The 23,971-nt window shown below is 41.7% G+C and overlaps 3 protein-coding genes across 3 annotated transcripts in view; 2 read left to right on the forward strand and 1 right to left on the reverse strand.

Annotated features, from left to right (window-relative positions):
* Positions 1-23,971, reverse strand: part of gan (gigaxonin) — a 322,832-nt gene that overhangs the window by 88,098 nt on the left and 210,763 nt on the right. The window lies entirely within an intron of this gene.
* On the forward strand, positions 1,857-3,249 carry LOC117948826 (C-C motif chemokine 4-like). Its single transcript, XM_034878697.1, has 3 exons — positions 1,857-1,997; positions 2,596-2,713; positions 2,870-3,249. The coding sequence occupies exons 1-3, from the start codon at positions 1,928-1,930 to the stop codon at positions 2,952-2,954; spliced, it is 273 nt and encodes a 90-aa protein (XP_034734588.1). The 5' UTR covers positions 1,857-1,927; the 3' UTR covers positions 2,955-3,249.
* Positions 3,817-23,247, forward strand: vps9d1 (VPS9 domain containing 1). The gene is made up of 17 exons (XM_034878665.1): positions 3,817-3,971; positions 4,328-4,403; positions 5,289-5,471; positions 5,630-5,813; positions 6,236-6,347; positions 7,206-7,268; positions 7,398-7,450; positions 8,660-8,747; positions 8,963-9,048; positions 9,567-9,715; positions 11,054-11,416; positions 11,565-11,694; positions 13,819-14,024; positions 15,242-15,326; positions 18,322-18,426; positions 21,718-21,834; positions 23,050-23,247. Exons 1-16 carry the CDS (start codon positions 3,885-3,887, stop codon positions 21,827-21,829), a joined length of 2,082 nt encoding a protein of 693 aa, XP_034734556.1. The 5' UTR covers positions 3,817-3,884; the 3' UTR covers positions 21,830-21,834; positions 23,050-23,247.

Consider the following 23,971-nt stretch of genomic DNA (forward strand, 5'->3'; position numbering starts at 1 on the left):
ACAGCTAGCTAGACTATCTGTCCAATCAGAGTTTTCTGTTGACGACTAAAACTACTTCTGAACGTACACATGTTCCACAAAAACTAGTTCCTTCCAGGGACTGTTTAGCAGAGGCACCGTGGCTCCTTCCGGAGCTTAGCCCCGCCCCTGACGATTGTGGTTGGTTTGAAGAAATGCCAATAAACCAGAGCAGGTTTTACTTCTATACAGGAAAGCTGTGTGAACCCTCCATTTTGGAGGTAGGTCTTGCAAAGCCATCCTGCTGAACTCATGACAGAAGGATGTCTTTGCTTTTCAAAGTCCCTGCCTTGTAGCACAAATCAGTCACGTTTTCCACCTTTTGGTAAACAGTTGAGAAATATGATAATCAGTTTGGTTTATCGTCAGACTTGCACATTTATATATATAAATATATATATATATATATATATATATATATATATATATTTACTTATTTGACCAAACATTTTTGAAAGTTTAACTCATGCTGCATTCAGAAGATCTGCAGACATTCTGTCAGTCAGCACTCGCCTGCACATAATTACACCGCAAGCTGTGTGTTGTGATAAGATCAGTGAGGTTTTCATGTGACTTGCAAACTTATTACAGCTCACTTATAATACCTTGGTTCACATGTGAAATGCTATGTTTGTATCATAACCATCTATTCTTTGTGCCTTTGTGTGACCACACTTTAATACGCCTCGAATCAGCTCAACTTCTGCCTGTCCTGATAGCATCAGGACCGGCTTCTGATCTGTGGTGCACTGAGCAACTTTATCTGCACGTCCCCTGATTTACTGCAGGCACCCATCCTAACCTGGTAAGGAAAAGGTGGTGACATCTTAATATACGCGGAGGAAGGTCTGCCTAGTCCACACAGCCCTCCTGGATGGGAGAATAACGTGCTCTGGTTTATTGGCATTTCTTTAAACCTATCAGAATCATCTTGGGTGGTGCCGCTGCAAAATCACCTGGAGAAGGAACTTGTTTGGTACAGCATGTGTCGTTCAAAAGTAGGTTTAGTCGTGTGAGAGAAAACTCATATTGGACAAAGCCCAAGGCAATGGATATCCGGCCTGAACGGGTGAAATTGGAAGTATCAATGAAGGCTGTCTGACATAACTCCAACCCCTGACTGTACCTAATGCACTTCTACTAACCTCTGAATTTTGTATTGGACTGATATTATCGAGGGCTGAACTTTGAATCTAACCATGCAGTATATATTTTTTCCATGATATATTAGTGTAGGAGTTATTCCATGAATAAACTGTTCTCATACATAAGTACTTAATACACATCTCAGACGCTATGGCAGTTGAATATATGTATGTGAGAAATCTAAATCAGAACTCCACTATGAGTACCCTTAAATGGAATTTGCCTTGGTATCTCTCACTCACTGCCACTTTCTGCAAATTCATGAAACAACCAGTCATGATTATGGTCCCCTAACCTGACCAAAATTCTAACCTTCACCTTAATACCATTTCGGCTGTGTGAGTACCCCCCCCCCCAGAAAGATGTGGGAAGAGGGGCTTTCAGAGGTTGTTTACTGATTTCTTTAGAAAAAAACTAAAACATGAGAACACATAAATATATGGATGTCTGATCTTGCTGTACAAATGCTGGTGTGACCCTCAAACTTCCTGTCACTCAAAATCCACTCTAGCAGTTTTTTTTTATCTACGTGACCATGAGAGCAAACAAGCAGCCAGGGGGTGAAGACTGAGTACCCAGGGCCCTCATGTGAGGAGCTCCAAAAAAGTGGTTGTGGGGAGGGGCCCATGAGAATTGTCTTTTTAGAGGGGCCAGAATCTAGTGCTACGCCCCTATAAGCAGCTAGAAGACACATGGTATCAGAGCAGATCCTTTCAGACCTCCTGAAGAAGATCATCCCTTCTTCACTTCTACACAGGACGTCATGAAGACTCTCAGCTGTACCGTGGGACTCACGCTGCTGCTCCTCACGGTGTACTACTGCTCTGCCATGCGTAAGTCTCTCAGTCTCCTTTTGGACCAGAGGTCTGTTTTCTGGATTAGGCTAGCAGAGATTTTGTTTATTTGAAATATACCTAATATATACCTTAGGGCTGGGGAACAATTCAACATGATAATTTTGCGTCTTTCAGTGGAATCATATTGTGATGTATGATTATGTTGTCCAAATTAATTACAACATTTTTAGCGTTCTGAAGCACCCCTAGAGTTTATAAAGTAAGTTTTCTAAGAATTGTTGGTGTCTTTCTAGTTACTTATTTGAGTGTTTCCCCCATCATGGTGGTGGTCCAAACTTATGTAAAAAAAACAAACAGTAAGCACAGCAGAATGACGTGAAAGGGTTCCAGGCACCCCTAAAGCTCTGATCCTAGACTCGACCCGGTCTGCGGTGTGTAGAACCTAACAGCTGCTTCTAGCTTTGGTTCTGACTCAGCCAGTAGGTCTTGTGTGGTTTGTGTGAAGAGTCAGTGTGGTTTGAAGACTTGAGTGTGTCCTGAACACCTCTTTAGAATGATACACACGTGCTGACCTGTCGTGTGTGAAGGACAGCGGCCAGTAACAAACCATCCACGTTTTCTTTTGTCTTTCCAGCTGTTGCGATGGATGCACCTGTGTCGTGCTGCTTTAAATTCTTCACAGGAAGGGTGCCGCAGCAGGACATCATCTCCATCATCAAGACTCACAGCCGCTGCCGCCAAAAGGCTTTTGTGTATGTCTCTGCTTTACTTGGACATTTGTTTGTCACTCATGTGGCCAGAACTGATCTGAGCACAAAACAGAGAATGAAGAGAACAAGTACGTGAACATGACGTTTCAAGGAAACATGGCAGAGAAAGTGTTGAAAACGTGTTTTCCTTTCCTACAGGATCAGTGCTGCCAACGGGAGGGATATCTGTGTGAGCCAGAATCTGCCCTGGGCAGAGAAAGCTTTCGACCAGCAAACCATCTAGGACTGCTCATACTCCAGTCCTCGTGATCAAACATCTGCAACTTCTCCACCTCCACTCATGACAGAGCTCTGGCTGATCTCTTTAGGATGATTCAAACCTATTTTTCCATAAAGCTTTGCACTGTGAACTTTCATGCACCTATTTTAAATGTAAAAAATTAAAAGTAATTCTTCAGCATGTTTAATATTCTGAGCTTTTTCATTGGATTGAATGGTCCGGTCTTTCAACACGAGCCACATCCATGTCTGCCGAAGCACAGAAGGTGTGATGAATAAATGAATTTCATAAACCCCAATATTTCTTTAAAGTGCGGCCTATTTCAACAACTTCTGTAACTCTTACATTCTTTGCTTAATCACAAATAATAAGCACCATACACATATAGATGTATTGTTATTAGGCTTCTGTTTTTTAAAGAATAACTTCATTGATATCTTCATTCACAGATCATTTCATTGAAATTGTCATACAAATTATATTTCATGATTCAACACAACAAATGATAAAGTGATTTATTGGTATGAATAGCCACTACACACTATTTACAGTAATCAGTGGCTGGCAACAGCAGAATAACGGTCTGTTCCTGGACCCGCTCCTCTGAACAGCTTCATGATCCAGACCTCGCCAAAGGCACCTGAGAAAAGTTAAAAAACAAGTGTTTATTTAAAGTTTATACTAAATTTATTTTTTTAAACAACATTATGTTTTGTGTTCACATTGTCGTTGAAGATATAAAGTATTTCAATATAAAAACTAAATGTCAATGCTTTCAGACCTCTGTGTATGACTCTGCCAGTACAGTAGGAGGCGGTCTACACCGCGAAAGGGTCCACTCTGCCATGACAGGCCACAAGGAAGAAGAAGAGGCAGCAGAAGAAGAAGAAGAAGAAGAAGAAGAGGAGGAGGAAGAAGAGGAAGAACCGGACCATGGCTGACAGTGGGGCGAAGCCCCTTCAAAACGCTATGAAAATGGCGAAAGTAGCGATCCAGCTGGACGGAGAGACCGGACACCAGGTAGTAGACCACCATAGACAGTTAAAGAAAGCTAGTACTCCGCGGCCTGGCACCAACCACAACACCAAGGCCATGTAAACAGACGGAGGGGGCGGGATGGCGGGGCAGGGCCCGCCCCTTACTCTGCCTTTGATTGGCTGGTCGTCTTTACCTTCGTCGGTTGGATTGGTTAGGTGGACGCCTTACCAGGGCGAGCCAATCAGAGGCCGAGCAGGGCGGGCTACGTCTTCGCCAGTAGAACCGTTACTGGGTTCGCTAGCTGACCTGTCATACTCACAGTTCTTGTACTTGATATAATTCCATTTTCAAATCAGAAACCATCTGATTATCTTTGTCTGCATGCTCTGGTTTCTCAGCAGGAAGCTTACTGTGAATACCTCCGGACGATCAACTACATATCACGTGCACTTTTGGAGGAAGCTGAGGCCCAAAGTAAGATCGGAGTAGTGACCACGCACTGCAGATATATTGATAGATAATAATTAATACATACACATATATATATATATATATATATATATATATATATATATATATATATATATATATATATATATATATATATATATATATATATATATAGTTAGATTAATATCTAACCTCTTGATTGTTTTGAGCCCCCCCCCCCAAAAAAAAATTCTGCACACCCAAGTCTTCCACAAAGCTAGGTAGAACCAAAAAGAGGGAGGAGAAAGAGGAATAAAGGAGCCACCTATCTTTCCATATGTGTAATTGACCGGCATGTTGGGTTATTTCAACAGAAAGAAATATGACTTTCTTTCAACCACACCGCCCCAAAATAATGCAATGTTCCTTGGAAGTAAAGTTAATGAATACTTCCATTTAATTTGGGGTGTTTTATTCAATTCTAAAGCATTTTTGTCCTGAGACACATTCTCATGTTTCAACATATTGTTTGTATTTGTTTGTGATTTTGAAATAAAAACATTTGGTCACAAAAAAATGTTTTTAGAGCATTTGAAAATATGTTAAGTTTGACATAAACCAGTCTGTGATCCATGCAACTACAAGTCAGAAGAATTAATAATTTGTGCTTTTTTAAAACTCCAAAATGAAATAACAGAAATTAGGTTTTTCAATCATGAAAATAAAGTGATACAACTTTTTTTTAAAGTGTCAAAAGCAATGAATAAAGCGACAAAATGTTGGGAACAAAGGAACAAAAATTCTTTTTTAATTTTGACCCGGAAGGACAAGTCCATTGTAGACGGGAAGACAACACAAGGGTTAATAAAGCAGACTTGCATTAGGTGGATAATCCACGTGGGATCCTCTGTGTATTCCCTTTCCTTCCAGCTTCAGAGGAGGGGGACGCGGTGGAGGTGGAGCGGATGTTGAGGCTGGCTGAGCAGTGTCTGGAGCGAGCAAAGTCCTTTATAGGGAAGAGAGCTGACCCCCCTAACCTCTCTGCATCCGTCTCCGCTTCCTTTTCCTGTTCACCTGGCCAATCAGAGCCCCTTCAGGATGCACGCCTCCCAGGTGAATGCTTCCCCTCCAATCTGAAGCATTGCTTCACACATACCATTCAATCACTGCTCGCTTAGGAGCCGGCCCCGGGGGTCACCAATCAAAGTTAGCCAGTGCATAACCACATGATTTGGTTCTTTACGCCAATCACCACTTTGTGTGTCTCTGTTCCACCCCTGCTGACACAGTCCCTCCGTCTGATAGTCCCGTTGACGCAGGGCGGAGAGCAACCAGCCCAGCAAAGACCAGTCAGCGCCGGGTGACTGCAGACGGCAGCGGAGAGCCCCCCCCTTTCCTGCCCCCTGAAGTCTTCCAGAGAATACAAACTGTGGAGTCACAAGACACCAGCAAAAAGTAGGGGCCGGTTTATCAAGGAGGGCAAACGTTGCACCATTTAATGACAGATAGCCTTTCTGGAGTAAACCAGTCAACAGCAGCAGGGATCACAGAGATGTTCAAGGACCAGTTGCTTCCAGCAGGGTTGCATACTTTTATACATCATAATGACAACCCTATTATAGGATCGATATTTGTTTCCTAAGTGATCTCTGATCCCTCCCAAAGATTTAGTTTCATATCGTTTTTTCCTTTCCATTCCATTGATATTCCTGTTTTTCACATTTAATCTTGTTGTTCACATCTATGAATGTTTTATTTGCCTCTGACACACCCCGCAAGTATCATATGTCGTGTTTGTATTTTGTGTGTGTGTGTGTGTGTGTGTGTGTGTGTGTGTGTGTGTGCGCGTGCGTGCGTGCTGGTATGTGTGTCTGCAGGGAGATGACACCCATAGAAGAAGCATCACGTTTAAACCAGAAGTTGAAAGCCAATTATGAAGCTCGTCTGGCGAGGCTCCCACCTGGTCAGGCCTACCAGAAGACATCGTTGGTATGGGATGGGGGGGGAATACAGATCCCATTTGTTGACTATATTATCTTCTTGACACTAGAGCAGTAGTAGTAGTAGTAGAACAGTCAACTTAAGGAATAAAGCAGCCTAAACGTACATTTGATGCACGCATGTTTCTTCTCAAAATTAGTCTTTTTTTAACTGATGTCTTAAAAACATTTGTCGGAGGGGCTTTTATTTTGGACTTCTTTTAGCATTTCCGGTGTGAAACCTACGTTAGCTTGACGCACCTTGTTGCCAATGAATGAGCACCTGAGTGTAGGGAAAGTGGGCCGAGTGGCGACCTCTGTAGTGACCTCTGGACCGCATGGGTTATTTAAAGCTGTAGTTAGATGACGTCCCAGCTTAAAGGCACAACTTCACCTACTCCTCGTATACATTTCTTTGGTATAAAACTGTCTCCAGTCAGAAAAAAGATGGTAACGTTAAGCGAAAGACACCACATTGAATTTGGAACGCGAACTAGACGTTTTGTTCATTGCCAGCTAACCTTTCTGAATACCAATATGAATGATGTGTTCTGTTGGAGGTATTTAAATGGATTAACTTGTCATTCAGATACGGAAAATGGTTCGGCGTCGAGTGGAGCTCCGTGCTTCCTGGAGAAAGCTAAAGGCGTTTGTAAAGGTAAAGAGCTAGCTAACGGAGCGGATTACCGCCACGGGGAACGGCACGCTCAACTCGGAAACAAACGCTTTGAAGTTTCCATTTTTTTCTGCGTGTGGCCTACAATTCAACCTGTAGAGGAGGATTGTTAATTGAAAACGTCACGAGATGTTTCACAACATTTATTCATATTTTATGTAAGTAATTTGGCGTCCTCTGTTTCCAATGCAGACGCTCTGTCTCCAGCGGCAGATGATGGAGAACCTCATTATTGCCAAAGCCAGGCAGGATGCTGTATCCTTGTGGTGTCAGTCAGTTTGGCAATTTATGGGTGCTGGTTTCTTCTTAAAGACATCATCACTTACGGCTGATCCATGTGAGCACTATGTGTGGAGGATTCCTTAATGTTGGTTGCAACATTAGCTCCAGAGGAAGATGGAGGAGAGAAGACTAAGGCTACAAGAGGAGGCCAACAGGTACACCCCCAAACCCAAACTCACTAAAGTCCTGAGTCTGTTTTTAGTTTTGCCCTTTATTCTTCCAAGCTACGGTTGTTAACATGTAGACTGTATGAAACTAGGTGTGTAACTTGTATGTTGTTCATAGCAGTCCTGCCCGTCAGTCCCAAAACCCCCCAGTGAGAGAGTGAATGTCGTAAACACAGTCTTTACAAATCTTTCCAGTCCTTCCCCGAAAGAACCAAGCATGTCAGTGTGTATCTCGCCAGCTCAAAGGTTCTTGTTGTTTCTCCAGAAAAGGGATTTTGAGATTGGCAACACGTAGAGAGCGTGTGGATGTCAGGCTTTATCCTGGAAACCGTTGATCCAGACTACGGTGTCATTGACCTGGGAATTGATTGATTAGGCAGAGTCTGCACACTATTTAAACAGCATATACGCCTGCATTGACAACATGTCTGATACAAATATAACAAAAATGTCTCCTTCCGCCGGTAGATGTTGTCCCCTCCGTTTAGGAGCTTTGCCCCCCCCGTGCTGCCCGCCCGGACTTATTTCTGGATTGTGCCCCAGCTGTGTGAAAAGGAGCGCACACAGTTATTGACACTGTGTTCGAGACGATGATAAATCACTTTTATGAAAGTAACCTACTGGACCTTTTAACCTCCCAAAACAGAGGGACCAAAATATAAAGGAAGCTGGCTCAGACTTTGATGTTTGCTTTGTTGACATGTAAATGTGTGTATGTGTATATATGCACACACATGTCTCTGTCTCAACTTAGTTCCTTCCAGTGTTTCATATTACATTGATGTGTATGGACGTTCAGTGCTCCATAAAGAGCCTGTGGTATTATCGGTTTCTGTTGCTATCTAAGAGGGAATCCTTCAATAAAATTCTCAAAGGGTTCAGCCAGTTTTTTTTTTTTTAAAGATGGTTTACACTCACTTGCTATTTCACCTAAAATGCACACATTTAAAAAAAACACAAAAAGAAGGAGACCTCTGTGTTGTAGTAATTGTAATTTAAGATAAAATATTGGCTTTTTACACTAAATCCATAAAGATGCAGGTTTGAAATTGGTGGTTACTCAATGAAGATAACAATATAAAAGGTGAAACTATTGATTTTCACACACACTCATGAGGGTACTTTCAAAGTTGGCAAGTACAGTGTACCTGCAATTATGGAATTATGTAACTATTTTCTGTGTGTTTGTCATCACAGGAGATTTGCAGCATCTGGAGCCATGACTGCAGAGGAGCAAGAGAAGCGTGCTCTTTATACAAATGTTCTGGAATATGAGCAAGACCATGTAAGTTTGTGAGTAATGACCAGAAAATTTGTCAAAACTAATGGAAGATACCTTTACAAGTTACCAGAGCGTAAATTTGCACTCTGACCAGCAAACCTGGTGTATTCGACATATGATTATATGAAATGCTAAAATGCAACTCTTGCTTGTGTAGTTTGTTGATCAGTTCAATTAAAATAAATCAACAAGTCATTTAAACTTTTCTGTCTCTTTAGGATTGGCCCAAACTGTGGAAAGCTAACATACGGAGGAATCCTGATGATGAAGCCTTAGTGTCAGGTCTAGTCTCCTACCTGCTCAGGTAACTGACTGCAACAAGAGTTTGAAATGTAGTTTAATTCATTTTGCCTGATGAAGGTCTAGTAACATTGCCTAATACTACATTTATTTTTTGCAAGTTAGACAGCCTGCGTGAGTGTCCTACAAACTAGTCTCATGTTATAGATGTACAAAGTATTTTTCTGAAAAACTGTCAAAAAATAACAATAATGTGGTGGCCCCCCTTGCAGTGACTCTTTTGAAAGTTTGAAAAAATACGAATCCAACAAATTATTAGCAAATATAAGTAAGGCTGTTTGTGAAAAAAACCCACATGATAGGCTTACTGGCCTAAAGGTAATCACTGGTACTCATCCCCACATACAGGTAATCCAAAGGATTCACTGTGCCATATGTACGTGTAACATTGAAACTTGATTTATAAAATTATACCAACAATAATTGGACAGTAGTAGTTTAGTATTCTATGCATTAAAAAGGTGGACACTCAGCATTTTCAGGCCAACTGTGGGGTCGCTGACATTTGGACTGTGTCCTCAGCCGGTCTGACCACCCGGTGGTGAAGCTGCTGAGGAAACACCAGTACCGGGTTTACAACCGGCTCTACCCTATCGTCAGTAAACGCCTCCCCCAGAGTCCTGCCCTGCCACTGAGGTCTTCCTGCAGCGCTCACACCCTGCTTCATCCAGGTAAGGCCAGAGCCAGGTGTTTGTGAGTTGGGTTGGTCTGGGGAAAGACTGGGTTCATGCTTGCCTTTTTTTATTTATTTTTTTAATATATTTTTTTATTATATTTATGTTCTCTGGTAGCTGATTTGTTACCTGCACGGCAGCTGGATTCTCACAATATCACAAGATCACGCAAGAATCGCTGGATCACATCACACAAAAATCCCATCTGGTCAGGCTTCTAAAAATGTGTTGTGTCGTAACAGCAAACTAACCAATCGGCATCCTGTGAGGAGGACCTGGCAGCTATGGGTGCCATGGTTTAAGTGTGTGTGTGACAGCCTGAATGTTTGTTCAGAACAACTGGCAGATGTGATAGACAGTTCATCCAATCACCTGTCAGGTGTTTAAATAGTATTAATTAAGCAAGTGTAATTTTTGCTGCTGGGTTGGAAATAAGCACCTGCCACAGACCAAATGCAGGTGAATTTAGCCTGTGGCGGGTGACTTTGATCAACCAACCAACCACAATGGCGGGTAAACAAAGGGGCTTCGAACTCAAGATAATAGAGACTTGTTTATGACCACTTTCTGAAGCGGCTGCGTGTAATCTGCATCATGTCCTGCCTCCTGCACACTCTACAAGGCACCACCCTCACATAAACCAAACTTATTTCCAGTAAGTGAGAACATGTCTGACTTGTATAATCTCTTGTTGTACTATATGTTTGAAAGAGCAACTTCGGACAAGGGAAAGAGACGGGATGACACGTAGCAAAGGGGCACAGGTCCGAGTCTAACCCAGGCATGCTGTTGCTGGGGGAGCTAGAGGTCTCCCCATTGGCTGCTAATTTTTGTTAAATTTTAATTCCCAATTTCGGGTCACATTACTGCTGAAATATGTCTGATTGTGTACTATTCGGTTCAGAAACCTTTACTGATATATAGTCCATTGCAGTCATTCTCGGGCTCTAATGAAATGCAACCACATTGTAAATGGACTGTTTTTATACAGCGCTTGTGTAGCCTAATGACTACTCAAAGCGCTTATACATAGTGCAGGAACCATTCACGCACTGTGGCTGCTGTACAAGGTGCCACCTGCTCATCAGGTCACACTACGATGGCACAGCATCGGGGGCAACTCGGGGTTCAGTGTCTTGCCCAAGGACACTTTGACATGGGACTGAGGGGCCAGAGATCCAACTCCCAACCTTGTGATTGGCAGGCAACCGCTCTACTGTGAACATTAAAGCATGTTCTAGTAGAAACACAAAAATCAAGTATGAATCTGAAAACGCTATAGATTAGGTCTACTTTAAAACATTTGTTAATCTAAAAATGTTATTGATCATACAGATAGCGAGACAAAGCCAACCAGGTGCAGTAGCGTTGGTGGCCAGAGCTTCAGCACCAGCTCGTCGCTCTCCCCCTCGCTCTCTCACAACCTCCACGCCAACTTTGATAATGAGGAAGGGGAGGAGCCTCATGCACAGGTGACAGTGGATCGGGAGAACTCGTTTGAAGACCTGGAGCAGTTCCTGACCCAGTTGGACTGGGCCCCGCTCTACGGCAGCACAGATGACACTGGCTCGGATTCAGAGCTGACCTGTGATCCCTCGACGCAGTCGGAGCAGGATGAGGCAATCGTCCAGGAGCTGGAGATGAGAGCACTGACAGAACACTTGAAGGCCGTTGTTAAAGACATTCATATTGCTATCGGTGAGCATGTTGTAAGAGGATGGAGGGTTTGTGTTTGCATGCGTAGAAAGTGTGTTACCATGTTGATATTCAGGCTTCAGTTTTACACTAACAGTCAATGTAAAATGTGTTGGGTGATAAATGTTGGGGGTGTTTCTTTATGTTTCAGACCAGCTTCTGTCACTGTGTATGTTATCCTTTGACTGCCTAAACACAGCCAGCTCTAAAGACCTGTGCCTTGTCAGCTTAGAGGAAGCCTTCTTTACGCCGCTTTGGAGCGCCCTGTTGGCTCTTTTCAGGTACTGCAGCCTAGATCCTCACGCAGCCAAAAGGTTGCTCTTATACACACTGCAAAGCCTACACCTAATTTTACTACGTTATTTTGCAGCTTTTATGTTTGTTAATCCTTTTGGAAAGATGCATGAGATCCTGAGGGTTTAGGAAATTTATCTTTAAATGTATATTCTTTGTAAATGTAAAAGTATACATAACCTGTTGGCTTGCATATGCAAGGACACAGCAAAGGAAATGTTTGCTCATTGAATGTTGACACACTGACATTCTTGTGTTTTATGAATGGGTTCAGTAGTATTTCACACAGGAAAATTGTGAGTCAGGCTATGCTGGCTGTGTTCAAATATATTCAAATTAACTGTGTGGCAGTATGGACAGAAAATAATATCTTGGTATTTTTTGGGGTAAAATGTGATACATCTCTTCCCTGGATATCAAACGTTCTCGCAAGGGCGTTTGGATACGTGTCCCCGTGTGTTGTGACTGGTCGTAGTGTCATCCAGTTGCATGCAGTGAGATTTTCAAATGCACACCTAGTGCCGCCCCTTGAGATGGGCAATTTTCAGTAATCAATGCCAGACCCTTAATCTTTCGGATGTGTATCTGGATTTCCAGGCTAATACATCTCAGTTTTTTCTACAAAGTGGGCTAAATGTTTAGTTGTAAGCAGTGCTGTCAGTTAAACACATTATTAACGGCGTTAACGCAAACCCATTTGAATGGCGTCCCTGTTTTTATGGTGAGATTAACGTTCTATTTTGCCTAGCAAACTGTACACAACTAAACAAACTTAACAACTAGTAATGTGAAGAAAACTAAAACACCCACCAGATCTAGCTAGACCTGAAACAAGACAGGCATGCCGCACGCAGTGTTTGGTCGTTGTGAGATGAGCTATGATCGCAGCACGTCCAGTCTGAAATAACACATGATGCAGATTCCCTCGAATTTGCTATTAATTGTGAGTTAACTATGACATTAATGCGATTAATTGCAAGTTAACTATGACATTAATGCGATTAATTGCAAGTTAACTGACATTAATGCGATTATTTGCGATTAAATATTTTAATCGTTTGACAGCACTAGTTGTAAGTCATGCGAGATGTCACTTTTGTTAAAGAATGATCAAAATAAAATGTTAATACAGGGTTTACTTCCTTGTTTAAAAATGTACAGCTGCAATACATATAAATGGCTTAACAAAATATACAGCTATGCAAATAATAATAAAAATGCAGGCGGAGAGCCTTTGAGAGAGTGGAACGGGGTTGGTGGGAGAGCAAGAGAAGAGATGCAAACACAGGCACGGCTGTGTATGTAACACAACATCAGACTGTATTGATATAAACGGTAATGTCTCATCCCATATCTTGTTTAAAAATATATCGATATACCACCCAGCCCAAACGTCCATGGTATTATTAGAGAAGGTCAGGGGCTTCAGGCGTTAACTATTGTTAAGGTTTATTATTATACTGCATTAAAAGCAAAAGCAAGTGTTTTGATTTGGCATTCATTTTTCCTAGAAATACAGTGTGGGTCATGACCAGCATGTGGCAGTGCTACTCTGTCAGCCTCTTCTCAGCTTCTATTGCTGGTTTGATTCACAATACACAAGATTATTAGAACGACCATTACCAACTTCTACTTCTCACATAACCATATTTCAGTGCTATTTGCAAATATGTCATGCTAGTTTCTGTATGACCTACACTCAAAGACGACCTCCTGGTTTGAGAGACAAATGTTAAAAATAAGTTAACCCACCTTGCCCAGCATTTTCTGAATATCAACATAGCCACCTTTTTTTTATTCTTCATGGATCTTCACCTATAGAGACGCAGTGTTGTAACTGGCAATATTAATGATTGCTCGGTTCCAGCGTGTATTGTAATGCACCTTAGTAATTATTCCCCTCCCCGGCTTCCAATCCATTAACACAGACAGACAGAATACTTGACTGCATTCATGAAATTGATCAAATTAAATAATCATTTACTGTAACTTCATTGCAAATACCATTCTTTTCCCAGAATGTCTGGTAGTGTTCCTCACTTACAAACAGTCATTGTTGAAATGTGTTCCCTGTCTGGGTTTTCTGGTAACCTTTTGTTCTTCTTTCTCAGGAGGGTCCACAGGGAAAGGGAGCAGGCCTTTGAGAAAAGTATGAAGCTGTACCGGGATATTTCACCAGGAGATGTTGGTGTTCCATTGAAACTGTTCCCCAAAGACCCTGGCACACTGCAGGGTTCCTACCCCTACGAGTCTGCTGTTCAGGAACTTAAGCTTCTCGTCAAAGACTGCTGTCCACAGAAGAAGTTAGAATGTATTGGTGAGTCAGATTGTATTTTTTTATTCTTCCTCACCCATTCTTTTAGAGAATATCAATTTCACCTTTTCCTAACGTGACCTCAGTCTTCTCTCATTCTAGCAACTTCCGACTTGAAGACTTGTTTTTCCTCAGGATATCTGACCGAGCAGCGTTAGCCTTTACAACAGACCAGCTTCACTGTTCTTGTTAGATCATTTTTCATTAAAGTGTTCTCTGTTGATTTGTGTGTGTCGCTGTGTGCTCAAGGTTGGAAGTGAATTCAAACCAAGTGGTGTACTAATAAAGCAAGGCGCCATGACATGGTTGCCCCTTCTAACAACCAGATGCTTATAGTGGCATTGGCAATGCATAAGTCTGAGTAGTGTAGTCAATAGTATTATTATTATTATTAGGCTTAATTTAAGCATTGAATATTCAAATATAATTCAAATGTTGAATTGGTGCAAGCCTTAAATACTATCCAAATACACGCATCGGAAACTATGCATTATTTATTACATTCCAAACCCTTCTGGTAAAACATCACTATGTTATATACAGGGATGTCACAAGAACCAATACTTGGTTATACTTGGTACTTGGTTATACAATACTTACTTTGGTTGATGATGAAGAAATTCTAAAAACGTGACGGGACTAGGAGCCCTGTAGTTACGGTTGGGCATCGTTTGGATTTGAACGATTCTGAGTCACATTCTTTCCATTCTTTCTTTCTTATCGATTCTTAAATCCGTTTTTTTGAGGGTGGAGTTGAAAGTTGGGGTTATCTCACAAATAAGAGGAACCTTTTTTTTTTTTTTTTATTATTCAATGGTGAGTTGCAGTTTTGCAGCTTTTTCAATGTAAAATAAAGCCACACTAGATCCCGCTTACTGCGCTCCACGGCTGCAACAACAAGCGCCTGGCTGCTTACGTGAACCACAACTTGCACATATTAAATAGGGAAGCAATGATCGAATTTGAAACCAAAATCCTCCAAAGGATTCCAGTAAAGAAACGATTCTACTTGGAATGTAATTTTTCAAACGTTTCCAAGTAGGAATCGGCTCTCGATGCCCAGCCCTAGTTACTCTAGTTGTGTTTTTCTCTACGGTAAGACATTTTGCTACATTGCTTAGTTGCAGACCATCAGCGTTTTCTTTCTGTATCTTTCTACTATTTGTAAGTACAGGGGATTTTACGTTAATATTGATTGCTTCTGCTATGTTTTGTTACAGTTAGAACATTACGTGTGATCTGTGCCTGCGCTGAGGATTACAGGTGTCTTCATGAGGTGGACTCCACACCAAAAACAGCCGCCATGTGAGTAGATCATCAGCTCGGCCAACTATTCAGGGTTTTGGGGTTTGGCACTGCAGTTAATATAAAATCACTCACTTCATTGAAAAATGGAAAAACTGTAAAATATGACCTGTAACATGAATGTAATGAATATAGGGTAAGAACAGTGTAGGACTGTTTGTGTTGTTATTTAGTCAAATTCCTCTTAAAGGAAACACACCCTCTTAATTCTTCAAAATAAGAGCCCTTTTTCCATTGACCCATACTTATGCTACATAAGACATTTGACTATGAAAATGGATATACAATTGTAAGAGTGCATTGTAACATTGGCCTGGTGTCTGAGTGAGCCCAGCCAGTTGCCGAATGGCACCTTGATGACGTTTCTATCCTGCGGCTGGTGGAACAGCAAGTACAAGGGTAAAGCATACATCCATGAGGTGAAGTGGAAGATGCCATAAAGTTGCAGATGAAAATGTAATATAAGGACATCATTCTGGAACTTCTAAAATAAATGTTTATGCTGTAATAAATATACCTATACAAGTAGTTTTATCTCTGATTTTATTGGTTTGCCCTCTTATGGGCATAATATGTGCAGGTAGATTTTCAAATATATTCAAACGTATGTTTAAATAAAAAAAAGAGAGAGGGAATATTCAAAATCCAATTTTACGGCTCTAGTAGAAGTTCACAAATATCATTTAAGGGCTCTCTGCCTTCGTAGCTGCACTGTCAGGTCTCATCAGTGCTCAGTTAAGACTGGCACAGCAGGGGTTGTCCTAGGTCTATTGCCCCGCTATAGAGTGGCTTTTCTTGGCCAGGCCCGAAAGTGGGTCGTCCTGTCTGGGTTTGAAACAGACCCAGGGCCCAACAGGGGGGCTGGGAAGAGAAGAAATGAGATGGAGTTTTGCGATTCCATGATGCTGCACAGAGAGTCGGACAAAGGCTCAGAGGGTTGTATCACCCGCTGTGGGGAAAATACAGTGTGTTGTGGAAATTTATTTTGGTTTGTGTAGACAAAGTCTGACTAAAAGCTGTCCTCTGCATCCATTTGTTTGTTCCAATGTGGATCTTCTCATTGTGGCTTCACATTCACACAGCAAGTGTTCAGTTAGGGTTTGACACTTTTTTAAATACGGCCTAAAACAGTTAACATGAAACCCATGGGTTATTTCACCAAAATAACCAAAGAGTTTTAGGTGTGTATATGTACACACCATTAATACTTGTAAAAATCCTCTGTTTAATCTGTTTAGTGTGTAGTGTGACCACAAACACCCGATATCAGGGAACAAAACGGTTTCTTCTCCAAAGAGTTATCTGATATCTTGTTCATACATTTTTCATACACTCTTGACCTCTTTTGTTGTATCCACTAATGACTTTTGAGAATAGCTAAGGCTATGTCTCCTGCTCCATATCTGTCTCTTTGAATTGGAATATGTGTGAAGTGATCAGAGACGGCGGAGTAGAAGAGTTGACTGGGCTCTTTACCCCAAAAAGTTGTGACGTCGAAGGTTTTTTGTGTGTACTCTCGGTATGGTAAAACTAAATCATGCTGTGGAATTTGTTTGGTTACCTGGAAACACTTGTCAAACATGGTCAATCCACAGAAGGGATCTGAGGATACAATCTGTACTCATTTTGGTGAAAATCATTGTAGCTCAGCCAGAATTAAAAATAAATGACTTAAAACCAGTATTTCAAAGGAACAACTGTTTTTCAATGTCCAACTGCGGTCCTACTCGTAATCTAGCCAGTGGCCACTGGCAGCTCTAATAAAACGTGAACCTAAAATGTTGCCTCTAAATTTGACTCCAAGCTCCTTGACGGGAGGCTCTTTACTTCCCTGCCTCCAATCTGCCAGGTTTCAAATTTTTTTCTGTCTTGATTGCGGCTTAGTACAGGCCTATTTGGGACTGCTTTTTTCTTCTTTTTCATCTAAAGACAGGTTGCCTTTCTGTGTGTTACCGTGACTCACACAAAGTGTTTTTAATAAGGCCTGACTCCGATAGAAGTGCTACAGTGTTCTGCTAACAGACAAGCCCATTGGATTTTAGCAGAAATTTGTCTATTTTGTATTTACATTGCATATTTATATTTGCATATTTAGCTCCCCTCGTTGTTTGTGCTTATGTCTTCGCTGTACCCTATCACTTTACTTTCTAATAAACAGTCTCACACACATACTGTACTATCTGCCCCCTTGTGATCACTCAACAGCATTTCCATTTTCATCAGTTCTTTGTCCTTGACCAACTGGGAGCTCATTTGTTCTCTTATTCTTTTGTCCATATGCCTTTTTTTCTTTCCTCTATTGTGCTGCTAAACTGGCCACCAAGAATTCTTTCCCCTCTGCCCATATCTGTAGTTTTTTTTCCCTAAAATTGGAATGCATTGCAAACCCATAATGGAGCCTAATCTTCTCATTGAAATCGGAATTTATCCATGTGGGAAGAGTGCATTGTATCTTTGGAATGCAGTGGGAGAGGATCAATGTCTGTGTTTACGGTAGTGAACTCAGGAGATTAAAATTCAGAGTTGTGATTGTGTATGTGAGGTCCAGCTCTCAGTAGTTACATGAGCCTGTCCACACCTTCCTGAACCCTGCACGGGGAGAGTATTCAGTTGCATGTGGCCGGGTCAGTCGTGGGCCAGCAACCTACCTTCTCACGCAAACTAGCAAGCAAGCAGTTAGGCCTGCGTGTGAGTCCTGATAAACAAATGGTCACTGTCTGCACACAAGGAGAATGCTATCAGGCTGTCATCATCTCCAAGGCTGCAATTTGTCCTCCCAACAGATCTCAGGGAGAAAAACAAAAAGCTTTATCGGTTCATCCCTGAACATGTATCCCATTAAGAGCTACATTTCATTTCATTTCCATTTAGTTCTCTGGGGAGTACATGCCATGATCATACTGTGTTAATGTCACTCTCTATTTTTTCTTTCTGCTCTACTTATTTACTTATGTTTTACTTGTTCTCACCGCCTCCTTCCTTTTTGGTCTGACAGTGGTGCAGATGACCTGTTGCCCATCCTGTCTTTCGTGGCTCTGCGGTGCCAGTGTCCTCAGCTGGTGTCTGAATGTGCTGCTTTGGAGGAGTTTATTCATGAAGGGTGAGTGGTCAGGATATCAAAGATGGTAAATGATTTCCTTTGTTTGCACCAAATACACAAAAGTTACACAAAAAGTACATTTATCCCAATTTTGAAGCAATGTCTACATCTATACTGCTGCTAGAGGTCCTCACTAAGACCAAGAAAGTGGGGGTGCGTGGATAGCTCCCGTGGTTGAGCTTGCGCCGTACGTACTAAGGCTCAGTCCATGAGGCAATGGCTGCAGGTTCAATTCCAACCCGCGGCCCTCGCTGCGCGCATTCCCCCTCTTTCTCCCCTTTCACATCTTAAGCTGTCCTGTATAAAAATCAAATCACTCGACTTTTGAGGTCTTAACACTGGCTTCTGGTCTCTCAGAATTGAATTCAAAATACTACTGTTGGTTTATGGAGTATTCATTGCATTAAAATACATTTCTGATCTTCTGCTACACAATGAACCCCCCAGACCCCTCAGATCGTCTGGGACATGTCTAGTTTCTGTCCCCAGGGTCAGAACTAAAAGGGGGAAGCAGTGTTCAATGTGTGTTAAGTTTTTTTTTCATGCTCCACATGTCTGGAACAAATATCCAGAAAACTGCAGTTCCGTTGCAACTCTCACTTCTTTTTAATCCAAGCTGAAGACCTTTCTGATTGATGCAACCTTTTTAAAGTAATTGTTCACTTACACTACAATGTTAATTTTATTCTTGTATTTCATACGTGTCTTGTTCCATTTTAGCTGTTTTATATTCCCTTTTAATGTATTTTTATTTTAGCTGCTCTTCATTGCTTTATGTGAAGCACTTTGAATGTGTGACTGTTAATCTGCTGAACAGGGTTGGGTTAGGGTTAGGGCACTGGAGCTTTTGTCGTAGCCTACATGTACTTGTGCACTGGGGTGTGTGTTGATCTGATAGCAGGGCTGGCACGTGTGTGTGGTAGAGTGAGTGAGAGAGTGATGGGGATGATCTTCGGCGCGAGTAGCGATTCTAGAGTCACAGTGAGAGAACCAAGTGTCTCCCCTGTTCTTTCTGGCTACGGTGAGCCATCTGTAGCAGGAGAAGTTAACCCTCTCCTCGATTTCATGTTGTTTATAAAGAAGGAGAACCAGGAGATGAGTTGGAGGACCACACCCAAGAGGTCTACTCATAGCCATAAAATCAGAGGGTTGTAAAAGCTAGCTGGTTAGGCCGGCAGTGGCCAAGGAATGTCAGGATATTTAGAATTTGGTTTTTCTTTTCTATAAAAATACAAATAAAGTCCCACTTGATGTTTATGTGGCTCAGTGGTTTGGAAGGGTTCAGTCGTGAAAGAGGAGGCCACAAGACTGAGAGGTGGATATGCTGGTGTTTTCCAAAGGCTGTGAATGAGATAACCAAGGGGGGGGGTGTGTGTGTGTGTGTGTGTGTGTGTGTGTGTGTGTGTGTGTGTGTGTGTGTGTGTGTGTGTGTGTGTGTGTGTTTTTTAAAGGTTCTAACAAAAACTGTGTGTAAATGTCTTGCCGTGTTTTTTGATTATTTCAATGATTTCAACACATCAGAAACGCAGGTTGCGTACCTAGCAACATCACTGATGTTGTCTGAGATGAAAGTGGTAAATTTACAAGAAAGATCGCACAAATTTGCGAGGGAAAAAAACATATTTTTGAGATTATAAAGCCATAAATTTGCAAGAAGAATCGGAGCAGGCAGATCAGGTACTCCCCTGACAAGTGTGCCAAATGCACTTTTGGTATTTTTGTGGCCAGGCTTCCTTGGTGCACATGTGGCACACTTGGGCACAGGGTGGGATCAGAAAGGAGCTGTTATTATAGCTGGGTAGAGACTGTGGCAATCATGGTTTATCACATTCACTACTTTCACCTCATTTTATCACAGAGGAGCTCTTCCCATCATGACTACACTGACACGAGTGTTGGTATTTACATGAAAGTTATTTATCGCAATAACTCAATTTACATGAAAGTTATTTATCGCAATAACTCAATAACCCAAAACAGCCCAAACTCGGTTGGAGCACAATTTCCGACAATCCATCCATCCATCTTCTAGCGCTTATCGGGTATCGGGTCGCGGGGGCAGCAGCTCCAGTAGGGGACCCCAAAATATCTCAAGGACGAGAACTAAACATTGGGAAATTAAGATTGTGTCAGCTACAATGCTTGGTGGTTGCTTGTTTAGGTTTGTTGTAGCATTTTATGTATTAAACTTCAGCATGGATATTTGGGTGCCAAGGTAATGCCACATAGCTATGTTTTATTAACAGACAGCAGTCAAGGGAAAAGCATCTTGTTATCTCTCAATCTCTCCCTCTTGTGTCCTTCCGTTCGGTGCCATGTCCGTGCCACAGTCGGTCTCGTGTGTGGCTCTCATTAGTCAGAGTTCAGCCGGAGTTGACTTCTCTAATTCCTCATGCTGCCCAATCTTTTAATACTTTTATACTGGCTCTACAAGTGGAGAAAAAGGCAGATCGCTTAACTACAAACTAATGTGTTCAAGGTTGAGCAGAGATGTTTGCTCTTTTACTCCCAAAGGAAAATATTGATGTAGGGATTTCAGCTAAATTAATAAATTGGATCTTTATTCTGTGCTTGGATGGTTAGAATTTTTGTGGGCAGTCATGCCTCACTTTTGAGTTCTGTTAGAATAAAAATTGTTCTCAGTTTATGTCCCTTTATGACTTCTTCAGCCAAGTACAGAACAAACATTTCGCGAAAAGACAAAACTGTTTGAGAACGTGGCAGGGACAAGTTGTAGCAGTCTGAACCGGCCCGTCTCAGCTCGACTCAGACCAGCTGAAGTTGCTGCGACTCCGCTGGTCAAGTCGCAGAGGCTTGTTTGAAAATGTATGAGACATCCCCTGTTTCAACAGCCAATTGTTAGCGACTAACTATAACAATAAAATGATCCCTAATCCATTTATTTCTATGTTACTGTTAAACTGTCAGCTGGTAGGAATGGGTTTTAGACGGAGGCTCACCAAGCATCCGCGAGTCGGTATGTGGTCCAACGAGCGTGAGAGTGACTGAAGAGACTGAGCAGCAATAGAACAAAGCATGAATTACTTACATAATCCGTTATTTTCGCCGATTCATCACTAGAGATGAAACTGTAGGTAGCTCTACTTTGTATCATTACCATTATCAGCATTCATGTTTATGTTTGAACTTGTCTTATCTCTAATCTTTGGTGTGAGCTGGTCTTTCCAGTTTTCTTCACCTCAAAAGGTTTCAATAAATGGTAGAACTCCCTACCATGTTTATCACTTTTACTTAACAGATATCTTATGTTCGCCTCTCTTTTTTTCTCAGCTATTTGATAGGAGAGGAAGGCTACTGTCTGACCTCCATGCAGAGTGCCTTGGCCTATGTTGAGTCATTGTACACAGAAGAAACTCCGCTTCCTGCAGAAAGCCCCGTTTGAAAAAGGTAAAGGAAACGCTGATAAACATTTGGTTGACTTTTGTGTGAAGTAAGCTGAGCAGGTATGTACCAGGCGTCTGCATCAGTTTTTGCCCATAGCCTCCATCAGTTCACCACAGGGGGGTGTGGTAGTGTCATCTAAATGTCCCGTGTGTGTGACGTCCTGTTGTGTACTTTCACCCACCAATGTGCTACAAGCGAGCGTTTTTATGATCTTGACATTTCTGATTGCACTTAAAGGCGGCTTCATTTCACGAACGCAGGTTCTGCAGTTTCACCAGCAGTTATGAGGAGAGATGGGGGGGGTGATGACACTTGCATGTTATAAAATGTGACATCCTCAACTGCCAATCCCCAAAACTCCCAGTGACACAATTATTCCACTACAGCGAAATATTTAACTTTGCAGATCACTGTGGTTCACCGAGCTGTCACTCATCTGCCGGGTGGCTGGGTGAAGAAGTGGAAGCATTTGGATTATTTCGTAATGAGGAACAGATTTAGTTTTAAATATGTTTTGTACAATATGTAGACAGTTACATGATTTTACATGTCTTCCCTCTTACGCAAAATACATTTTTAAAATCCACTAAGTTGCTTCTAGCCAGAGCTTCAGAAATCCTTTAAAGCGCCCACAGTAAAAATGTGAGCATTAATTTAGATTTCTAAAGATTGTTTAAACAGAATATATACAGACAGGTATAATAAATACCTCAAAAAAATTGGAGAAATGCAGCGATTTACTGTGGATGAACACTGCTTCTGTTTTGCTGATTTTTTTTCAAAAGCCACTATTTTGAAATGATTGTAATAACAAAATTGCATACAAACTTCACAAAGTAGACTAATCCAGTGACTGACACAGTCTGTATGGTTCTTTTTTTCCGTCTGATCAGAGGGAAGAGAGAGGGTGGAAAGCTCCACTGTGGACTGCAATTGGGGGGGGGGGGGGGGGGGGGGGGGGGGGGGGGGGGGGGGGGGGGGCTCAACATCTTCTCAAAGCTCCGGTGACTTAGTGCCACAGACAGGCTGAGTAAACCAAAGGATTGAGAGATACCTTATTGTTGTTTTTTGTCTTTTCATGAGATTAGAAAATATGGTGAGAAATGTAGATAGCTCCTTCTAACAAAAGGACAACATTTGCACAACCCAGCTCTGAATAGATTATTTTTAAAACATATTGCAAGTGCAGGAAATAAAATATTCCATTTTGTTTTGTAGGCTGTTCTGAAGGTTCATCCTACGTTTCCTGCTCCAAAAGAGACTGCAGCGGAACCTGCAACTCCCTGCAAGTTGTGCAGGCGCATGGTATCTTGTACACACAAACACACTGACATATTGTATATTTAAGAAGGTTTTCCTATTCACACCAAGGACTAACGTGTGCCTACGAGTTGGGTCCAACCAAATCAGAAGCAGAATCAGATTGGAGTTGTCTTAGGGAACCTTTGGATGTGAAGCCATGGATAATATGAACGCTTACAGAAAAAAATGCTTACTGCAATATGGTTTACTAGTGAGGGAGTAGATTGAATTTGTTATTCATTTTGGAAGTACGATTTTTCCCTGAGTAAAGGAGCCAATCGTGCTTTTGACTTATATTTTTCTTTCTTAGAGTATGGTAATAGCATTTCATAGTAAATCCTTTGGAAAACAGTTTCAAGCCATGTTTCCTGTGGCATTTTCTGTTCTTATTTTACAAAAAGCATGCAAACTTATAATTTAGACTGTGTGCTTGTTTGCTTGCAGTTTTTCTTTTTTAAGACCGGTGGCTAAATCCATCCACAGATTATGAATAAAAAAATATGAATTTATGCACTTTGGGTGTTGAAGCATTCAGGGGTAAGCTACACTGGATGATGGCCTTGAGTTTAGACAGTATCTATTTGAAGACAGACTCGCCTCGGGGGGGAGAGACGGAGAATTTCAGAGATGCCATCTTAAAACAATGTTAACAGTGGCGGAGCACAGGATGAGAAGTCCTGTTGACAGTCACTGTTTAGATGTATTAGCATGGTGGCAATACGTTTGGCATAACGGAATATGATTATGTAGTAGTTACTGTTGTAATTGTGTGTGTGTGTGTGTGTGTGTGTGTGTGTGTGTGTGTGTGTGTGTGTGTGTGTGTGTGTGTGTGTGTGTG

The sequence above is a fragment of the Etheostoma cragini genome, chromosome 8, assembly GCF_013103735.1.
Source record: "Etheostoma cragini isolate CJK2018 chromosome 8, CSU_Ecrag_1.0, whole genome shotgun sequence".
NCBI lineage: Eukaryota > Metazoa > Chordata > Actinopteri > Perciformes > Percidae > Etheostoma > Etheostoma cragini.